Here is an 18,990-nt window from a genome sequence, read left to right on the forward strand (position 1 = left end):
AGAAGAGGAACCCCGGGGCCTGCCAGCCAGTCTAGCCCAACTGCCGAGCTGCGGGTTCAGGGGAAGACCCTTTCTCAAAAAGGTGGGGCACGATAGGTGAAGATACCTGATGCCAGTCAGCCTGCAATAAGGGTGTGCACACAGTGCTGAGAATCCTACCTTCCTCTTCTCTTTCTTGCATTAACTTTCTGGATCCTTTTCAATAGCATTTATACTGTCTCAGAGTATCTGTTGCTATGATAAACCACCATGACCAAGAGCAATTTGCAGAAGAAAGGGTTTGTTTTGTTTATATTTTCTTAACTCTGTTCATTATTCAAACAAAGTCAAGGCAGGAACTGAAGAAGAGAATGTGGAGGAATGCTGTTTACAGGCTTTTTCAGTTTGCTTTCTTATACCATCTAGAACCACCTGCCCAGGGCATAGAAGCACCCACAGTGGGCTGGGCCCATCCATACCACTCACGAAGGCAATCCTCCACAGATCTGCTACAGGCCAATCTTACCGAGACATTTTCTCAATTAAGAGTCCCTCTTTCAGCTGGGTGTGGTAGTGCACACCTTTAATCCCAGCACTCAGAAAGGCAGACACAGGCGTACCACTGTGAGGCCAGCCTGGTCTACAAAGTGAGTCCAGGACAGCCAAGGCTACACAGAAAAAACCCTGTCTTGAAAACAAACAAAACAAAAGATTTCCTCTTTCCAGATATGTCTACGTTTGTGTCAAGCTGACAGAACCAAACTGGCACAATGCCCTTTTATAAGCCTCTCTCTTCTTAGTAAACCCTAACTGCACTTCTCTTCCTGTTCCTCTTGTCCTAATTCGATGAAAAGGCTGTTAGAAGTCTCCATTTCCTCAGGAAGACACACGTCTCACACACTCTAATACAGATACTGCTTTTATCTCTTGTCAGCTGAGGCCTATTCCCAGATCATCAGCCACCTTCATATTGTAACTCCAATAAAACTGTCTTTATTTTGCTCCCCTTATTTATATATTCACTCATACATTTTTAAACTATTGGTTTCTTTGTGTAGCCCTGGCTGTCCTGGAACTTGCTCTGTAGACAAGGGAGGCCTTGATCTCAGAGATCTGCCTGCCTCTGCCTCCCAAGTGCTAGGACTAGAGCCATGCACCACTACTGCCTGCCTGTTTTGCTTGCCTTTTAAGCAGCATTAGACTCTTTATGCTATGCAATCCTTTTATTCCCAGCCTTGACACATCTTCTCCAGTTTTTTTGAGACCACTCTGCTGATTTCCTTTTATTTCTGGATTCTTCCTCTGTGTTTTAACTAACTTAACAAGATTCAAAGACAGGAGTGTGGTGATCAAGTGGTGACTTCAGAACAATGGTAGCAGAAAGAAAAGTGGCCACTGTGATGAGATACCAAATGCTGGCAAGTCTTGTGATTGAGGCAGTGATAGAGGAGACAGAAGAATCAAGCAAAACCCTAAACGTTTGGCTTTTTTTGTTGTTGTTTGTTTGTTTTGGTTTGGGTTTGGTTTTTCAAGACAGGGTATCTCTGTGTAGCCTTGTGTAGCCTTGGCTGTCCTGGGCTCAGTTTGTAGACCAGGCTGTCCTGAAACTCCCAGAGATCTGCCTGTCTCTGCCTCCCGAGTGCTGAGATTAAAGGCATACGCCACCATGCCTGGCTCAAGTTTGGCTTCTTAACTAGACAGAATACTCCAGGAGGATACCAGTGGTCTTGTGAGTTGAATATAAACTGTACCCCTAGAGCTTTGGGCTGAGCACTTGGTCCCGGCTGCTAGTGGTATTTGGGGAGCTGGAAACATTAGGGAGTAGAGCCTAACTGGAGGGAATAAGTCACTGGGGATTGTTCTCTGGGATAGGCTGCCCCTCACCCTTTCCTTTCTCTGCCACCATGAAGTAAAGTTCTTCAACCACACATTTCTCACCACTATCATGTTCTGCCAAAGCACATGGGACCAAGTGGCCATTGACAAAAAACTTTTGAAGCCATGAAATAAATTCTTAAGTTAGTCAGATGGGTGTTTTGGTCATAAGTGGAAAAAATAATAATAATACAACTGGCTTTTGATTTTAAGGATACATTTGAGGAGGTTGCCATACAACTAAATGGATAACTGGTTGATTTTTTGTTTTAGTTGGTTGGTTTTTTTTTTTTTTGTTGTTGTTTTTCAAGACAGGATTTCTCTGTGTAGCCTTGGCTGTCCTGTTTTGTACCCCAGGCAGGCCTGGAACTCATAGCAATTCATTTGCCTCTCCCTCCCAAGTGCTGGAATTATCACCACCTTGCCCAGTGATGAGTGGAGATAACATACTTTGCAAGTGCTTAGTGTATGCATAGTAACAGAAAATACAGCCACTGAGACAACCTAGGAAACTGACAAAATGCAAAGACTAAGCTTTGAGAAACTCAAGTTAGTTAAAACACAGAGGAAGAATCCAGAAATAAAAGGAAATCAGCAGAGTGGTCTCAAACTGAGCCCAGGACAGCCAAGGCTACACAAGGCTACACAGAGATACCCTGTCTTGAAAAACCAAAACCAAAACCAAACCAAACCAAACAAACAACAACAAAAAAAGCCAAACGTTTAGGGTTTTGCTTGATTCTTCTGTCTCCTCTATCACTGCCTCAATCACAAGACTTGCCAGCATTTGGTATCTCATCACAGTGGCCACTTTTCTTTCTGCTACCATTGTTCTGAAGTCACCACTTGATCACCACACTCCTGAATCTTGTTCATATAATACAAATATGACCATGACATATTCCAGCTTAAGAATTTTAGGAACGCTTGTTCTTAGGATAAACACCAAAGTCCTTAAACTGTCTTTAACGCTCTTCTGTGGCCTGGATGGGTCCATTCTCATTCGGCTTTCCCTGCTCCTCTAGTTCTTTCTCTGGGCTTTCAGCTTTTCACACTAATTGCTCTTCTGTCTACACCATGCTTACTGCTGTTCATTTCTACTCCAAGGTTCAGTGCAAACTTTCTGAGAAGCCTTCCTACAGGGAGTGTTAATACAGCCAGAACCACCTGTGTGTTTAGAGCACTGTCTCTCTATAATGATTCCTATTCTAATTAAATCATTGATGTGGGGCTGGAGAGATGGCTCAGAGGTTAAGAGCACTGATTGCTCTCCCAGAGGTCTTGAGTTCAATTTTCAGCAACCACATGGTGGCTCACAAGCATCTATAATGTGAACTGATGCCCTCTTCTGGTCTGCAGGTGTGCATGGAGGCAGAGCACTGTATACGTAATAATAAATACATCTTTAAAAAAAAATCATCCATGTGATCAGTTGTTTACTATGTTTCTCTGGGAAAAATGTAAATTCCATGAAGACAAGAAGAGTTGGTCATTTTCTTAAACCTACCGTGGAGCTTTCCCAGAATAAAAAACTGACAACCCCCAAAATAACCGTCTAAGGGCAGGATCACAGCTATCTTCTAAAAGAGGTGTGCCATGGGTGCTTAGAACGCAACTCTTTCTACAATGTTAAATCCAGTGCTTTGCTACAAGAGTGGCCCTTAATTCCAGCAGGACTTCTTAACAGCAGGTTTCTGTGCTGTGCATTGCTCAGAAACACAGCTAAGGATCAAGACCAGAAAGTGACCTTTATAAATAAACCTTACTTCAGATGCTCCAACTTGGGAGCCAAGGGTCAGATGTACCCCACAGCGGTTCTTTGCACAGCTCCCACCTAGAAATAATGGTGACTTAGCAAGGAAGATGTATGGGAGGTTTATTATCATTGCTTTTTGGCTTTTTGAGACAGGGTTTCTCTGTGTTGCCTTGGCTGTTGGGATTTTGCTTTGTAGACCAGGCTGGCCTTGAACTCACAGTGATCGCCTTGTTTCTGCTTCCTGAGTGCTGGGATTAAAGGCATGTACCACCACACCCAGCTCAAAACATATTTCTTGACCTGAGTGGTAGCCTTCAGTTTTTGTGATTTTCTTATTATTTTGGTTTATTTTTCTACATATTCAAGAAAGTTTTAAATGAAAACATTTGAATTACTTGCCAAATCTACAAATACTTCATGAAAAATCAGATGGACCTGTGTTCTATGTCCATGCTTGAATGGGAGAGTAGTTGACCCCTTCAGATTAGGCAGATTGGGGAAAATGTCTTTCTTTTTTTAAATTTATTTTTATTTTATGCACATTGGTGTTTTGCCTGCATGTATGTTTGTGTGAGGGTGTCAGATCTTGGGAGTTACAGACAGTTGTGAGCTAACATATGGTTGCTGGGAAATGAACCCGGTTCCTTTAGAAGAGCAGTTAGTGCTCTTAACTGTTGAGCCATCTCTCCAGCCCTGGAAAATGTCTTTTTCAAATCAGTATTTGATCATAAATCATAAATAACAGCAAACACTTATTTACTGCTTACTGGATGCTATGTACTGCAACAGGACTTCCTAAGCAGTGTACTATTTAATCCTTTTGTCAATTTTATTTTTATTTTTAATTTTTTTTAGAAGACAGGTATCTCTATGTAGCTCTGGCTGTCCTGGAACTATATAGACCATAATGGTCTTGAGCTTACATGGATCGGTCTACTTCTGGGATTGAAGGCCTGCATGTGCCACCAAACCTGGCTCTTGTCATCCTTCTCACCCTCACTTTAGAACAAAGAGCCAGAAATATGTATAAATTTGCCGTATGTGACCATTAAGCACTTAGATATGCACCTAAGGAACTCTTTATTATTATTATTTTTTACTTAAGGAACTTTGAAGTTAATTTAAAATCAACAGCCACATGGAGCTGGAAGCCCTAATACTGCAGAGTGTTACTCTCTAAGTATTTTATTTATTGAGACAAGGTTTCTCTGTGTAGCTCTGCCTGTCCTGGAACTCAGTAATCAAGATTTTATTTGAGTATGTGTATACTTGTATGTCTGTAGTTTACAAGTCAAAGGAAGTTATAAAATGTCTTATTGGGGGACTTTAAAAGTTTAAATGCTGACTATCCGTAACTCCAGTTCCAGCGGATCTGACAAACCTCATGACATCCCTCAGCACCAGCATACATGTGGCAAACATACACATTCAGGCAAAATACTCATACACATAAATAATAAATCTGAAAGTATTCAAGCATCAAGAATCCAGTTCAATAACACTTCAATGATGCAGAATTTCAGATTTTCACAAAAAAGGGAAAACAATGGTGGATTTTAGTTGTGTAGGGTCCTCCAAAACTAGGGTTCCAGGCAGTTATGGGCTATCTCTCCAGCCCCAAATATTTTTTTAAAGACAGGGCTTCTCTGTGTAGTCCTGGCTGTCCTAGACTGGCTTTGTAAACTAGGCTGGCCTGGAACTTTTTCTTCTTCTTTTTAAAAAATTTATGAAATAGTTTATAAGATATTCTGTTAAGACAGTAAGAATATTATTGTATTCATTCTTCATTTCAGCACACCAAAGAAAACAGAGCAGGCAAAAGATGAGACTTTTGTAACCATGGATGGCCATGAAGATGTAGTTTTAGATAAAAGACTTAAGTATTACAGATATCCTCGGTCAGTTTGGAATCACCCTGTAAGGACACCACTATCAATCTCCACCGAATGGCATGGATATAAAAAGAAGGACCATACTATTAGTGTTGGGAAAGATGTTAACTGTGATGTAGTAATTCACGAAGACGACAAGAAAGAACTGAGGGCCCCTTCTCCATACTGGACAATGGTGGAGCAAGACAAGGCCATTTCCTCCTCTTCCTCCACGGCTACTTCCTCCAACTCAGATGCCTTTTGGCTAGAGGACTACGCACAGGCTGAGGAGGGCAAAGGTCAACAGGTATCAAAGTTTGGTTAGGTATTGGTTTGCAAATCTGTGGCAATAGAACTTTTTATTTTTAAATATCCAATTTTTATGCCTTACAATGTGGTTCTGTAGATTTCCTACATGACTTACCCAGCTCTTCTAGGACTCCAGAAAAGCCTTCACAGACTCAATAGCTCAGGACTTCCTGGTGGCCTAACAGGCTGCGCAGACCTACTCTCAGCATCATTCACTCAGCTTTTACAACATCAAATAGAGGAACCAATCATCAGCATGGCTGAACATTTGTCTTTTAAGGTTTTGCGGTTTGGGGCTGGTTGTTTAGACTACAACCCCTCCCCCCCCAACCCCTTCTTTTCAGTGACACTTTTATTTGCAATGTCAGGTTGAAAGTAATTTAGGGAGACAGGACTGAAACAAGTGAGGAAGAGTCAGGAGAGAAAAACTCGCCACAGAGAAGAAAAGTCAGACATAAATAAAGGAATCAGCTGAGAGGATGTTCCTTAGAAATGCTGTTTTACTGCAAAGGGGCAAAACCTGGGCCGTTCAATTGCTGTTGTCCCCAAATGAGCAACTTTAAACTTGTTTTTGTTTTAAAAGCTACCAATAATACTCTGGAATTTTTACTTTTAGAGCTCCTTAGCTTCACTTTGAATAGTTTCTGAAATTTCTTCATTGATGTAACTGGTGAACTCAATTACTGTCTTCCTGTCTTCTTTAAAGCATTTAGACAAAGATCTCAGCATATAATAAATGCCTGTGGACTACCTAGGAAGAACTCAAGAAAACCATTCACACCCAATTCTTTATTGGCTCTAGGAAGCTGGGAGCAACTATCCACATTTATGCTTTTAAGTTCTTTATTTGGTTGAGAAAAATGTTGAATGTTAAATTAAGAGACCTGACTCTGACGTGTTTGCTGGTCTGGGCTGTGACTTGAAGATATGCATCTGTGTTACAACTCGTCGAGAAAAGGTGTATGTCCCAAGTTTCCACTTGCTGCCATTGACTTCTTGCCAGAAACAAACTTTTTTGCAGCCTTAAATAAAACACAAGAAGTTAATGTTATCATCAAATAGATAAACCACATATTGAGTTTATGGACAAGACATTCTACAGCCTCATAAAACAATTAACTGTGAGATGGCTGGTGTCTTATTCTGAATGTGAACAGCATCACACGTGCAACTAAGCAAACAGAAGGTCTTCAGATAAGGGCAGTTTTGAAAGGGGTATAAGAAAAAACCCCACCATCACTCAAAACCAGGACAGAATGGCACTGGTAGGCTACACTTTGCTTTGTATTATGATGGCAAAAGGCCTGGGTCATTTAAAACACCCTCATTGTTGACATAAAAGTAAATTTTATGTCCTGGTGTCCCTTTTGTTTGTTTGAGACAGGGTTTCTCTGTGTAACAGTCTTGGCTATCTGGGAACTCACTCTGTAGACCAGGCCGGCCTCTAACTTACAGAGATCTGTCAGCCTTAAGGCTCTCTAGGCTCTCTTCCTTTTATTTTGGAAGAGGGGCTGTTAGTGGTGGTATTGAGAGAGTATGCATCCAAACTGCTTGAAGCTCACAATCTTCTAGCTTTAGCCTCTAAATGCTGGGTGGTTCTAAGCATTTGTTACCATGCCTGGCTGTCCTGATTTTTCCATGTCATCATTTCAGGACTACGTAAAGCAGGAATTCCTATGTTATCCCAGGTTAGCTCTTCTGATGCAAGAGAGAAGGTGGAGAAAGCGGGTGAGCAGGGATTCACACACCCCTCACACATAAGTATACTTTTTAGATTATGACACGATGAATTCTGGGGCCAACTGAAATGCAGGCAGGGTTAGTATCTAAAATCAGACTTGTCTCTTCTCTCCCACTGTGATCATACAATGGTGAGAAGATGGTTAAGACACTTACAGTACAGAAAGGGGGTGGTGTCTTTACTGGAGAAGCACCACTGATGATAAATAGATTTATGCCAGAGTTCACCTTATTAGTATTTAAACAACTAAGGCAGTGTTTCTCTATGTAGCCCTGGCTGCCCTTGAACTCGTTCTGTAGACCAGGCTGGTCTCAAACTCAAGAGATCCACCTCCCTCAGCCAGCACCACATGGCTGTAACAAGTAACTCAAATCTTGTAGAAACAATACTATTTAAGAGAGGGTGAGGAAAACTAGCAAAAGAGAAGGTCTTAGGCTGAAAGAATGTAGAAAACTCTGAGTCTGCAAGGTAAGGGACTGGCAAGGTGCTTCTTGGGTTGAAGTGGCCATAAAACCTAGGAAGTTGCTTCTCTGACTCCTCCTGACCTCCAAGAATTTAAAATGGCTCAACCTAATGGACACCAAGTGAGGAAGATACATACACCCAAGCTGCTAGGGAAGCTGTCTGCAGACGTGATGGTAAAGAGCTCTTCTGCTCTCCACACCAACACAGGCCCTCAGGAAGCTTATGTAGTTCTTCTGAAAGTCGACCACTAAGGGGAATTAAGGTTGAATTCATTTGCTTACCTTTATGACATCAGCATCAGCCACAGAGTCAATTTGTTGAAGGATGGTGGATGGTGGCAGGTAAGAGCCTGCAACGAGAGCCTGTGACCCAATTTCACTCAGGAAACCCTCTGAAGTCTCCATAGACATCAGATATCCAGCTTTCAGCTTGTTCCTGTCCAATAAAAGGCAGGAGTCAGTTTTTCTATCTACTTTTCTTCTTTCTTTCAACAGAAAGATAGTAAATGTATTTAAAAGTTATAGGCTAAAAAATATGTTGTGTTTCTTCACTTGAGCAATGTTTTTTATTCACATTATTTTTCTATGTTTTTATCACGACTTGGAAAGCTGTCAATACAAAACAGTACTCAACACTCAACAAACTTCCTTTGATTTTGGAGTATAGCTTAGGTAAAACTTTTAAGGTGAGTTTTAATCATGAAGCAATTTTTAACTTATGAAAACAATATATATTTGTTGTTGCTGTTCAGGTGTTTTTGAGATAGGGTCTCTCTACATAGTCCTGGCTGTCTGAAACTTTGAACTCATATATCTGCCTGCCTCTTCTTCCCAAATGCTAGGATTAAATGTGTGCACCTCCACGCCTAGCTATGATTATATTTTTATTTAGTTATTTTGATCTTACTTTTTCCAGGTTGCATTAGGATTTATCTCAATGAGGGCAAGGCGTGATGGAGAAGGCAGGTGGGGAAAGGTGGTACAATACAGTGTCTTCTATGCCCCCATAGCTTAAATATGGATGCAAAAGCTTCATTTTGAAATAAAATTTACTCAATTCACAATTATGTCATAAAGGAATTATTATTCTTTTGAAACACACCTTCAAAAGACATCTGAGTTATCTATACTGGAAATTAATTATCTGAGATAAGTACCAAACGTTTGACCCAAACTCAGTCCCTGAAGCCCACATGGTGTACAGAAGGAACAACTACCCCAAGCTGTCGTCTGACCTCCACCATGTGCCATGGCATGGGTGAGCCTGTAAGATACAGATGGGACTGGAAGGATGGCTCAGTGTGAAGAATACTTGTTACTCTTGCAGAGGGCCTGGATTTGGTTCCTGGGACTCCTACAGTGATTCACAACCACTGGATCCAGGGGATCCAAACCCTTTTCTGACCTCTGAGGGCACAAGGCACATACTCATAGGCTGGCAGGCAAAATACACAGACACACACACACACACACACACACACAAAATAAATCTAAAAAACTGTTAAAATTTATTTTTACTTTGAGCATTGATTAGTGTTTTGTCTGCATGTGTGTCTGTGTGAGCGTGTTGGGGAACCTGGAAATGTAGTTATAGGCATTGTAAGCTGCCATGTGGGTGCTGGGAATTGAACCTGGGTCTTCTGGAAGAGCAGGCAGTGCTCTTTTAATTGCTGTGCCATCTATCCAGCCCTCCAATTTTTTTTTTTTTAAATTAACAAAGGACGAACCATCAGCAGGGAAACAAGGGTCATATCTGCAGTGCTGGGACTCAAACCCATGTCCTGTACAAGCAAAGGCAAGTCTCTATCAACTTTTCCTTTTTAATACAGTTCTTTACTTTTCTACTCTTATGAATGTATAGAATTGTTTTTTTAAAAAATTAGTTTTAAATAATGGAAGTATGAAATATGTAATTAATATAGAAACTTACTTGGCAGTTTGGACACCTACACTGGAAAGGTTTCCTTGAGCAACTGCTTTTACTTGATTGTAGGCAGCCTTGATAACCTAGGGCACACAAGTAACAACTGGTCATCAGTGGCCAGAGCCTGGGTCTCTGGTAATCAATGCTGCTGTACTGAGGTAAAAAATAACAGGAAGTTCTAGTGTCCATTGGGACCCCTCTGGTCACTGTGTACTCCTTAAAGCTGCTGTTTATACTATGCTGAGAGTTTAAATGGTCTCCTGGTGCTCCTACGTTTGAATACTGGACCCAGCTGGGGGTGCTACTTTGAGACATGGGACATGGTCTAGTGAGCAGACACAGCCACCTGGGCTGGAGGGTGGGAGGGATACAGTTAGTTCTGTTCCTGGTCCTATTTTCTGCATCTTAATCCAGAAGATGTGAGGAGCTGCCTGTGAACTCCTCCACCACATCCTCCTTACCATGACAAATAAACTGTGAGCCAAAATAAAGCCTTTTCCTTTAAACACTGACTCTGTCACAGCAATGAGAAATGATGCTGCACTTATACACACATAATACACAAAGATACAACTGACAGGATCAGCCAAGCTTCTTACAAATTTTTTTTTTTTTAATTTTGGTTTTTCGAGACAGTTTCTCTGTGTAACCTTGACTGTCCTGGACTCGCTTTGTAGACCAGGCTGGCCTGGAACTCACAGCAATCCGCCTCCCGAGTGCTGGGATTAAAGGCGTGCGCCACCACCGCCCAGCTCAGCTTCCTACAAATCTTAAGGGCAGAAAATGGGTGAAGAGGGAGCCTCTTCCTTGAGGAAGATACAATAGACTCCATGTTACTATTATTTACTAGGAACACACACAGCTAAGCTGGAGGGCTTATACAGATCTGGAACACCAGAGGCCAATAATCAAAAGAGAAGAAATTGAAAGGATCCAAAGTTTCACTGACGTGGGTACTTGGTACATATTTGGAGAACAAACAAATTAGGATTTTCTCCACCTCAATCCTGGCATATTCTGGACCCGAGGCTTATTTTCTGTAACCATCTAAACTTTAAGACTTTGATTTCCTTATCTGTTACCCACTTCCATGGCTATGACCCCAGACTTGAACACAACCTAGAACTGTCAAAAGTTACACAGTCCCTTTGAAGTCTCTAATTCCAAAGCTCCAGCCTTTCTCTGATCCCTGTCCTTCTCCCACTCCATAAAGATCTCCAACTCTCAACTGTCCACTTCCTCCCAATCTGTCAGTAACTCCTGACAATCTTTTCAACTACTTCCTACCTTCTTCCTAGTTCTAACTTGCCCACTCTCAGGACTCTGACCTGGCATGAATCCTATTTCCCACTTCCTTCCTTTTCCTGTTAGGGTTGTGAATGCCAATGAAGAGAACTTATAAACTAAACCTGGATGTTTATACTATAAATCCACAGTCACTGTTGAAAGGAGACCCTGACCCTGTTGCAGGTCTGTTCTCTGCTTTTAGCCATTCACTTCCCCAAGTGTCATACAAGTTTCTCCTACCCTCCGCATGACTTAGCATTGTCTCCCAGCATTAGCTTTTGTTGCTGAACTAAAATGTCCTGTGTTTTACATTACAGCTGTTTGTTCCTCCTTTCCTAAATTTGAATAATTTATCATTTTCTAACTTCTGTATCTGCTCCACTCTATCGTATGAATACTTCCTTCAACTTAAAGACTTTCAGTGTAAAAACTGCTCCTCTCACTCCACCAGCCTTTCACTCCTCTGCACTCAACACCATCTTCTCTTCTCTTCCTATTTCCTCCATGTCCCCAAATCATGTTGTTGCCCAGAACCTTCTGTTTGTGTTTGTTTTGTTTTTGTGAGACAGATTCACCCACACCAGGGCTGGCCTAGAACTCAATATGCAGCCAAGGTTGACCTTGACCTTTTGATCTTCCCGCTTCCAGCCTGGTGCCAGGATTAAGAGTACTGGATAGAAGGCAGTTTATATGACAATGCTGACTAAACCCAGGGCCTCATACAGTACAAGGAGGCACTCTACCAAGTGAGCCATACCCCAGCCGTCTTACTAACGTCATCTCTACAGTGAAGACCTACAAATATGCATCCTGGACTTGACCTCTCCTGGATTCTGAAATACACATGTCAGAACCACATGTCTGAGAAGAAGTAAATTATGCCCTTCCCCTTGCTGTAAGCATTCCTATACACTTCATAAAGCTCCCCCTATAACAGATAATTCAATGATATTATACCACAGAGATATTTGACAAACCATGGTCTTCAGACAGTTCACATTTAACTAAAAACACGGCAATGGGGAAAAGGCTTTGGGAGTTAATGAGTTTGTCACTTACATCTCCAGCAGCTGCAGCCTGGGAGACAGTGTAAATTCCAAAGAGCCCAGAATCTGAGTAACTGGCATTAAATGCAGAAACCTGAAATACAATAGTTTACTATATAATATTTTACCAGGTAGAAGAGATCACAATTTCCCCAAGGTTGTTTGGATAATAATTTACTTAATCCTTGTGAGGACTGCAATGTTCTGCATAGATTATCCTTTTCAGACCTGCAGAGTTTTAAAGAATTTCTGAGTTATTTAAACCTTCCCACGACAACTGTGCATCGTCCTCTTTTTTGGGTTTTTCAGAAGTTCTCTTTGATGACTAAGGGCAGTATAAACAGTTACAGCATACAATATGATTGAGTGACATAGACTGTGGATTGTAGCATGTGACAGACTTGATTTCTTTGCTCTGCTCTTGGTACCATCTGTCCCACCAATCTGCTTGTACTTCTCCTATAAACTACAGGCAAAGGGCTAGACACAAATTTTGCCTGGTGGCCATAGCTATCTAAGGTAGCAAGAACTTTAGTTTGTAACAAGTTTCAAGCTTCTGAAGTTGACCTGAGTGCCCAGAATAGCAGTGTACAACATTTATATGACCTTTTTTAACATACATACATACATACATACATACATACATACATACATATATACATACATAGACACACACACATCTATATTTCACCTAAGTTGTCAAAAGATGTAGATTTTCATATTTTTGTTTTGTTCTGTCCTGGGACTCTGTAGACTAGGCTGGCCTCAAACTCACAGAGATCCAACTGCCTCTGCCTCCCGAGTGCTGGGATTGAAACCATGTGCTGCCACCACCCAGCTGATTTTCAGGTTCTTGAAGCAGATTTATTAATTCACATCCCTGGGATGCAGCCTGAAAAGCCCACATTTCAAACCCATGTTCTAGATGATTCTTATGCACAATGAAGTTTGAGAATCATTGGTTTACCTTATGTAAAACATAAAGAGAAATATGCTTCAAGTTTAAATATAATTCTAAGATAGTCTTAGATACACATTCAACTTCTGGCTCATTTCTGAACAAGTCCTAATATAATGTTCTAATAACGGAGCATTAGTAACATTCACTGGTGAAAACTCCTCACACATCAAGAAAATAATGGATGATGAATTAAGGGAAAGAAAATGTGCAAGAGATTAAATTTAAGACAAAGAATTTCAAACTGTTGTACAGAACCCTAGGTCTCTATACAGAAGGTTCAAAGGGTTTCATAGCTAGCTAGTCTTCAAATTTCTTTAGAAGTTAAAATGCTTGTGCTGTGCATTGTAACATATAAACAATGCATATAACAGTTCCTCTGCTATAGGTGAAAACTATCATTCACATGTTAAATAGAGGGACAAACCCCAGAAGAATGTTGACTGTGATTTCCACTGTGGTGTCAAAGGTCTAAGGATTTACTGAAGCACAGACCTACATGTTCTGTGCACTGTACCAGAAGCCCCACAGTCTGAAGTATATTTCTCCCTCTCTGTCTGTCTGCTTTTCTGAGGCAGAGCTGGCTTCAAACTTGTTACCAAGATGGGTGTGCTTCAAATCTAACTACTACTGTCTCAACCTCCCGTGTTCTAAGATTACAGATGTGCATCATCATACTAGCTCATTTATTGTCTTTTAAAGGCAGCCTAAAGGTCAAGGAATTATAAATACTTGGCTAACATTTTACAATTTCTTTTTCTTTCTCACTTGAGGCAGGGTCTTGCTATATAGTGCAGGCTAGCCTTGAATTCTGACCCTCCTGCCTCACCTTCCAAATGCTGGGATTATCAAGAGGATGCCACCATGCCTGGTTGACATTTTATACATTCTTGATGCAAATATCATATTTTGAAAGCATTTTTCCTGTCATAAAGTCAAAAGTTAACATGACCACGGTGTTACACACATGTAATCCTAGGATTTGGGAGATAGAGGGAAGAATATTAAGTGGTCAAAGCTTATATTTGTTCATCTTAAATTTTAAAATCAGCTGAGTGCAGTGGCACAAGCCTGTAATCCCAGCACTCGGGAGGCAGAGGCAGGTGGATCTTTCTGAGTTCGAGGACAACTTAGACTACAAAGCGAGCTTAGGACAGCCAAGGCTACACAGAGAAACTCTGTCTTGAAAAACAAACAAACAAACAAACAAAGATCAGACAATCGTTAATAGATAATCAAGATTGTATCATAAATAACATGTTTCTGGAAGTTAAAACAGGAGATAGTGACTGCTCAGACTCACATCAAAAGGCTGGTTGCTCCCTTTGGCAACACTCTGGCTCAGAAGGCTGGTGGTGTTGTTGCCCCTTTTGATATGTGGTCCAGCACCAAGAACATGCTGAAGTACACTAAATGCATTTGCGTCTGGAGTCCCAATGGCAGCACTTTCTGCTACAATAGCAGCATGGACCAGGTTGTCTCCATTTTGCTCTCTAGTTTCACCTGGGATCAGGTTAAGGAAGGAGGAATAAGAAAAAGAACTTTATTCATCAGCATTCTCTACAATTAATTAAGGTTAGGGCCTGCGCTTTACCAGGTTTTCCCCACTCACAGCATGTTTAACATAACACCTGAGCCATCTACTTCTTTTCGGCTATATAGACATGGTTTGGTAGTAACAATCAAGCCAATACTGCACCAACATGCTATTTCTGCAGAAATGCTGCTGGCATCTACTATTAAGCCTAGGAGAAAGAATGCTTACCTCCACGGTATTTGGCTTTTGCACCAGCCAAACCAAGGCCACCCCTCATGTTGAGAAACTGTTCAGCAACTTGCTTTAGGACAGAATGACTCACACCTATTTCAACAGAAGCAAAAGCAAAGCTAGAATCAGTATTTCTACAATACAATTATAAAGCATCTGCTTTTCCTTGTTTTAAAATACATAATTATTAAATGCAAACAGGCTTTGAGACAGTTAAGCAGGCAAAAGCTCTGCATCAGTCTGGAGACCAGAGTTGGATCCCTGGATCCCACCTGAGGGTGGAAGAAGAGAGCTGACACTACAAATGTGTCCTCACCTCCAGACATGCTCAGCTGCTGCTGATGTACACATACAAACTAATAAATTATTTTTAAATCCAAAGTACACAAATATTACAGAAATAAACAGCAAAGAAAACATGAATCTTCTTGCCAAAATACCACTCTTCCTGGTATCAACTTACAACTTATTATTAACTATTATATTCATCTAGATGTTCTTCTGTATAGTTACTAGTATATATTAATATTTATTTTCTTCCTTCCTTCCTCCTTTCCTTTTCTTTCTTTCTTTCTTTGTTTTGTTTTTTTTTTGTTTTTTGCTTTTTTGAGACAGGATTTCTCTGTGTAAACCTGGCTGTCCTGGACTCACTTTGTAGACCAGGCTGGCCTCCAACTCATAGCTATCTGCCTGCGCCTGCCTCTGCCTCCTCTGGTTCTTTCTTCCTTTCCTTTCCTTTTTTTTTTTTTTTAAAGACATGGCTTCTCTGTGTGATTCTGGCTGTCCTGGAACTCACTCTGTAGACAAGGATGGCCTTGAATTCAGAAATTCACCTTCCCCTGCTTCCTGAGTGCTGGGATCAAAGGCATGTGCCATCACTGTCCAGCTTCTTTTGTGGTGCCAGAGGCTAAATCTAAGGCCTTAAGCAGGTTAGACATATGTTCTACCACTGAGCTACATCCCAAGGCCCTATTCTAAAAGTAGTGGTATTCTCTTTAATGTTTCTTAATTGTCTTCCATAATTCGTATCTTTGTAAGTATTAGACATGGTTATAGAATATTCTACTCTATAGATGCATCATTTATTCAACTAATACCTTCTTAATAGACATTAAAAAGTTTCTAATAGCTGCTGGGATATTGCATTGTACACCAAAGGGCATTCAAGAGTAAAAAAGAAAACCAAACCCACGTAATATATCTACAAGCCACATACTTGATAAGGGGCTATACAGTGTCTCAAACAAAGAACCAACTTTTAATAGATAATATTCAAAAGCTGTCAACTTATACTCCCACCAACAATTCTTTTTCTTTTCAAGACAGTCTCACTATGTAGCTCTGGTTGGTCTGGGACTCACTAGGTAGACCAGGCTGGCCTGAAACTCAGAGATCTACCTGGTTCTGGAGTACTGGGATTAAAGGCATGAGCTTCCATGCCCAGCATGCCAGTAATTTTTGACAGTGTGTATTTCTCCAAATCCTAGGTAATATTGGGAAGTGCCACCTTTTAATTTTTGCTAAACTTACAGATTAAAAATTTCTTAAATAGCAATGTTTTTTGCTTACAAAAATTTACCTTTGTCACAAATTTTTCAAACACTGTCAAGACTATAAAGAAAGTAGTAAATACTAGAATTTGTTTCCCAAACAACTAGCAACCAAAACCCTATTATATACTGTCTTCTTAAGAGTTTTCAAAATGTTCAACCCTATGCATATGTCACAGTTTAAGGGGTTACTCTTGCAAAGCAAACTGACATGCAGGCAATTTCAGACTTACCAAGTCCAACCAATGCCATTCTTGCACTTGTGAAGTGGTTCTGAACAAAGTAATGTAACTGAGGAAGTAAAGAACAGCTGTTAGGTTATATTAGCATAAATACAAGTGCAGCACGGCAGGAAACAAACTCCCAGGTTTGAACGTTGCCATAATGCACTATGAAGGACTAGCTATTGCTCATCACACTGTGATTTTATTACTGAAAACGATGGCTTAGAGGAGCTGGCTTAGCTGGGCAAGGTGTCACATCTTTAATGCCAGGACTCGGGAGGCAGAGGCAGGCATATGTCTGTGAGTTTGAGGCCAGCCTGGTCTACAGAGCAAGTTCCAGGACAGCCAGGGCTACACTGAGAAACCCTTTTTCAAACAAAACAAAACAAAACAAAACAAAACAAGACTTTCATTGTGCTCATGGTTCTACAACTGAGATGAAAACTGCAATAAAGTCACTGAATTTAAACATAACGAACGATATGAGAACTGTATGTCAGTTAAAACTGGGTGAATGGCTGGGGAAGAATGATTAAAGCACTTGCTGCGCAAGCATCAAAACCAGCCTGGAACCCAGAAGCCATGGACATGCCAGGTGGGCACGGAGGCCTGCCTGTAGTTTCAGCCATGGGAAGTAGGCCAGGCAACACCTAGAGCTCTGTGAGTGATTAGGAGACCCTGTCTCAATCAATAAGGTGGAAGGGTGATCGCGGGTGATTCCTGACCTCAGCCTTGAACCTCCACATGCGTGTACACACCTGTTTTCTCCTCACAAACATGTAAAACATGCATACATAGACATCACACCAGAAACAAAAGTGGGAAAAAAATGAATGAAAACAAATTAAGAGTATATACTGGCTTGAAATGGAAAAAAAAAAAGTCTAATTTTATGTCCTGAGTGTTTTACCCTGGCTTTACACAGTCTACCTAATTTACTGTATTTTGACACAGGTACCATACAACACTATCAACATGACAGAATACTGTAACTATGCTTCTCCTACTCACTTCCCCTCCTTGTTTCTTTTCCTTTTTTTTTTTTTTTTTGGAGATAGATCTGTCCTACTCATTTTTGAAACCAATTTGTCTAAAGCTTTACTTGCTATCAACACCAGGGTTTCTGTGATGCTTCACCATTTATCAAGTTGACTGAAGGGCCCACCCTAAGTGTGGGTGGCAACATCCATGGGCTGGGATCCGGGACTGAACAGGAAGGAGAAAGCTAACAGAGCAGCACCGACATTCACCCAGCTGTTTCCTGACTGCAGATGCAATGTGACTAGCTGCCTCACACCCCACTGCACTAATTATTATGGTGTATGTGAGTACAGGTTTGACTGTGCCGTGGTAAATGTATGGAGGCCAAAAAATAACTTTAGGCAGTTGGTTCTCTTCTTTCAATGATGGGATGTGGGATCAAACTAAAGTCACTGGATTGTGTGGCAAGTTTGTACTGGCTAGCCATCTCAGCAGCCCTCAGTTAACGTTTCTGAGTGAGTAAGCAGTGTGCCATTCTGTAAGAAGCCACGTAAGTAATCTCCTGACGCTGAATACTGATTTGTTTCTAATCTTTACAATTACACAGCATGCTGACTAGACATCCTTGAGAGCATGCATTCTTTAGCTACGTATATGACATTTCTTCTCCTTGTATACTCAGTGTGTGTGCATGTGTACATGCGGTACATGCACATGTACAGAGATCAGAGGAGGATGTCAGGTGCTCTGTTCTGTCACTGTCTTATACCTTTAAGATAGGGTTTCGCCAGGTGCAGGGGCATACGTCTGCAGTCCTAGCACTCGGGGAAGCAGAGGCAGGCAGATCTCTCTGAGTTTGAGGCCAGCCTAGTCTACTAAGTGAGCCCAGGACAGCCAAGGTTACACAGAGAAACCATGTCTTAAAAAAAAAAAAAAATTGAACCCAACAACCGCCCCCCCTCAAAAAAGGGGCTGGAGTCTGTTACTGAATATGGAGCTAGGCTGGCCGCCATCAAGCCCTGGGGATTCTTCTGTCTTCACCCCACAGCACTGGAGTTACAGGAACATGTGTCCACTCTTGGCTTTTTACATGGGTGCTGGAATATGAAGCCAGCCGCTCAAGCTTGTGCAGCAGGGGCTCTAATACACTTAGCCACCTCTCCAGATTCATGTGAGACAATCTCTTGTTTTTCATTTTCCTTGTTTTAGATTTTCATTTTACGACTCCTTTGGTCATAAAAGCTTTTTAGTTAAGAT

General features: G+C 41.1%; 2 protein-coding genes across 3 annotated transcripts in view; one reads left to right on the forward strand and one right to left on the reverse strand.

Moving 5' to 3' along the window:
* The window catches only part of PDZD9 (PDZ domain containing 9), a 15,440-nt gene extending 8,775 nt beyond the window's left edge, over nucleotides 1–6,665 (forward strand). Inside the window, exons 4-5 of one of the 2 annotated variants that reach the window (XM_084771920.1) lie at nucleotides 5,404–5,788; nucleotides 6,497–6,665. In XM_084771920.1, coding sequence (XP_084628046.1) covers nucleotides 5,404–5,788; nucleotides 6,497–6,523 — 412 coding nt within the window. In that variant the 3' untranslated portion in view covers nucleotides 6,524–6,665. Of the gene's footprint in view, nucleotides 1–5,403 lie in introns of both variants that reach the window. The other variant, XM_084771921.1, reaches the window with a different exon arrangement.
* Nucleotides 6,616–18,990, reverse strand: part of UQCRC2 (ubiquinol-cytochrome c reductase core protein 2) — a 24,789-nt gene continuing 12,414 nt past the window's right edge. The window contains exons 8-14 of the mRNA XM_084771919.1: nucleotides 16,762–16,819; nucleotides 14,976–15,071; nucleotides 14,514–14,713; nucleotides 12,266–12,346; nucleotides 9,926–10,002; nucleotides 8,278–8,431; nucleotides 6,616–6,812 (exon numbers count right to left, since the gene is read on the reverse strand). Of these exons, the coding sequence (XP_084628045.1) occupies nucleotides 6,729–6,812; nucleotides 8,278–8,431; nucleotides 9,926–10,002; nucleotides 12,266–12,346; nucleotides 14,514–14,713; nucleotides 14,976–15,071; nucleotides 16,762–16,819 (750 nt within the window). The 3' untranslated portion in view covers nucleotides 6,616–6,728. The remainder of the gene's footprint in view (nucleotides 6,813–8,277; nucleotides 8,432–9,925; nucleotides 10,003–12,265; nucleotides 12,347–14,513; nucleotides 14,714–14,975; nucleotides 15,072–16,761; nucleotides 16,820–18,990) is intronic.

The sequence above is a fragment of the Acomys minous genome (assembly GCF_964271855.1).
Source record: "Acomys minous genome assembly, chromosome: 2".
NCBI classification, from domain to species: Eukaryota; Metazoa; Chordata; class Mammalia; order Rodentia; family Muridae; genus Acomys; species Acomys minous.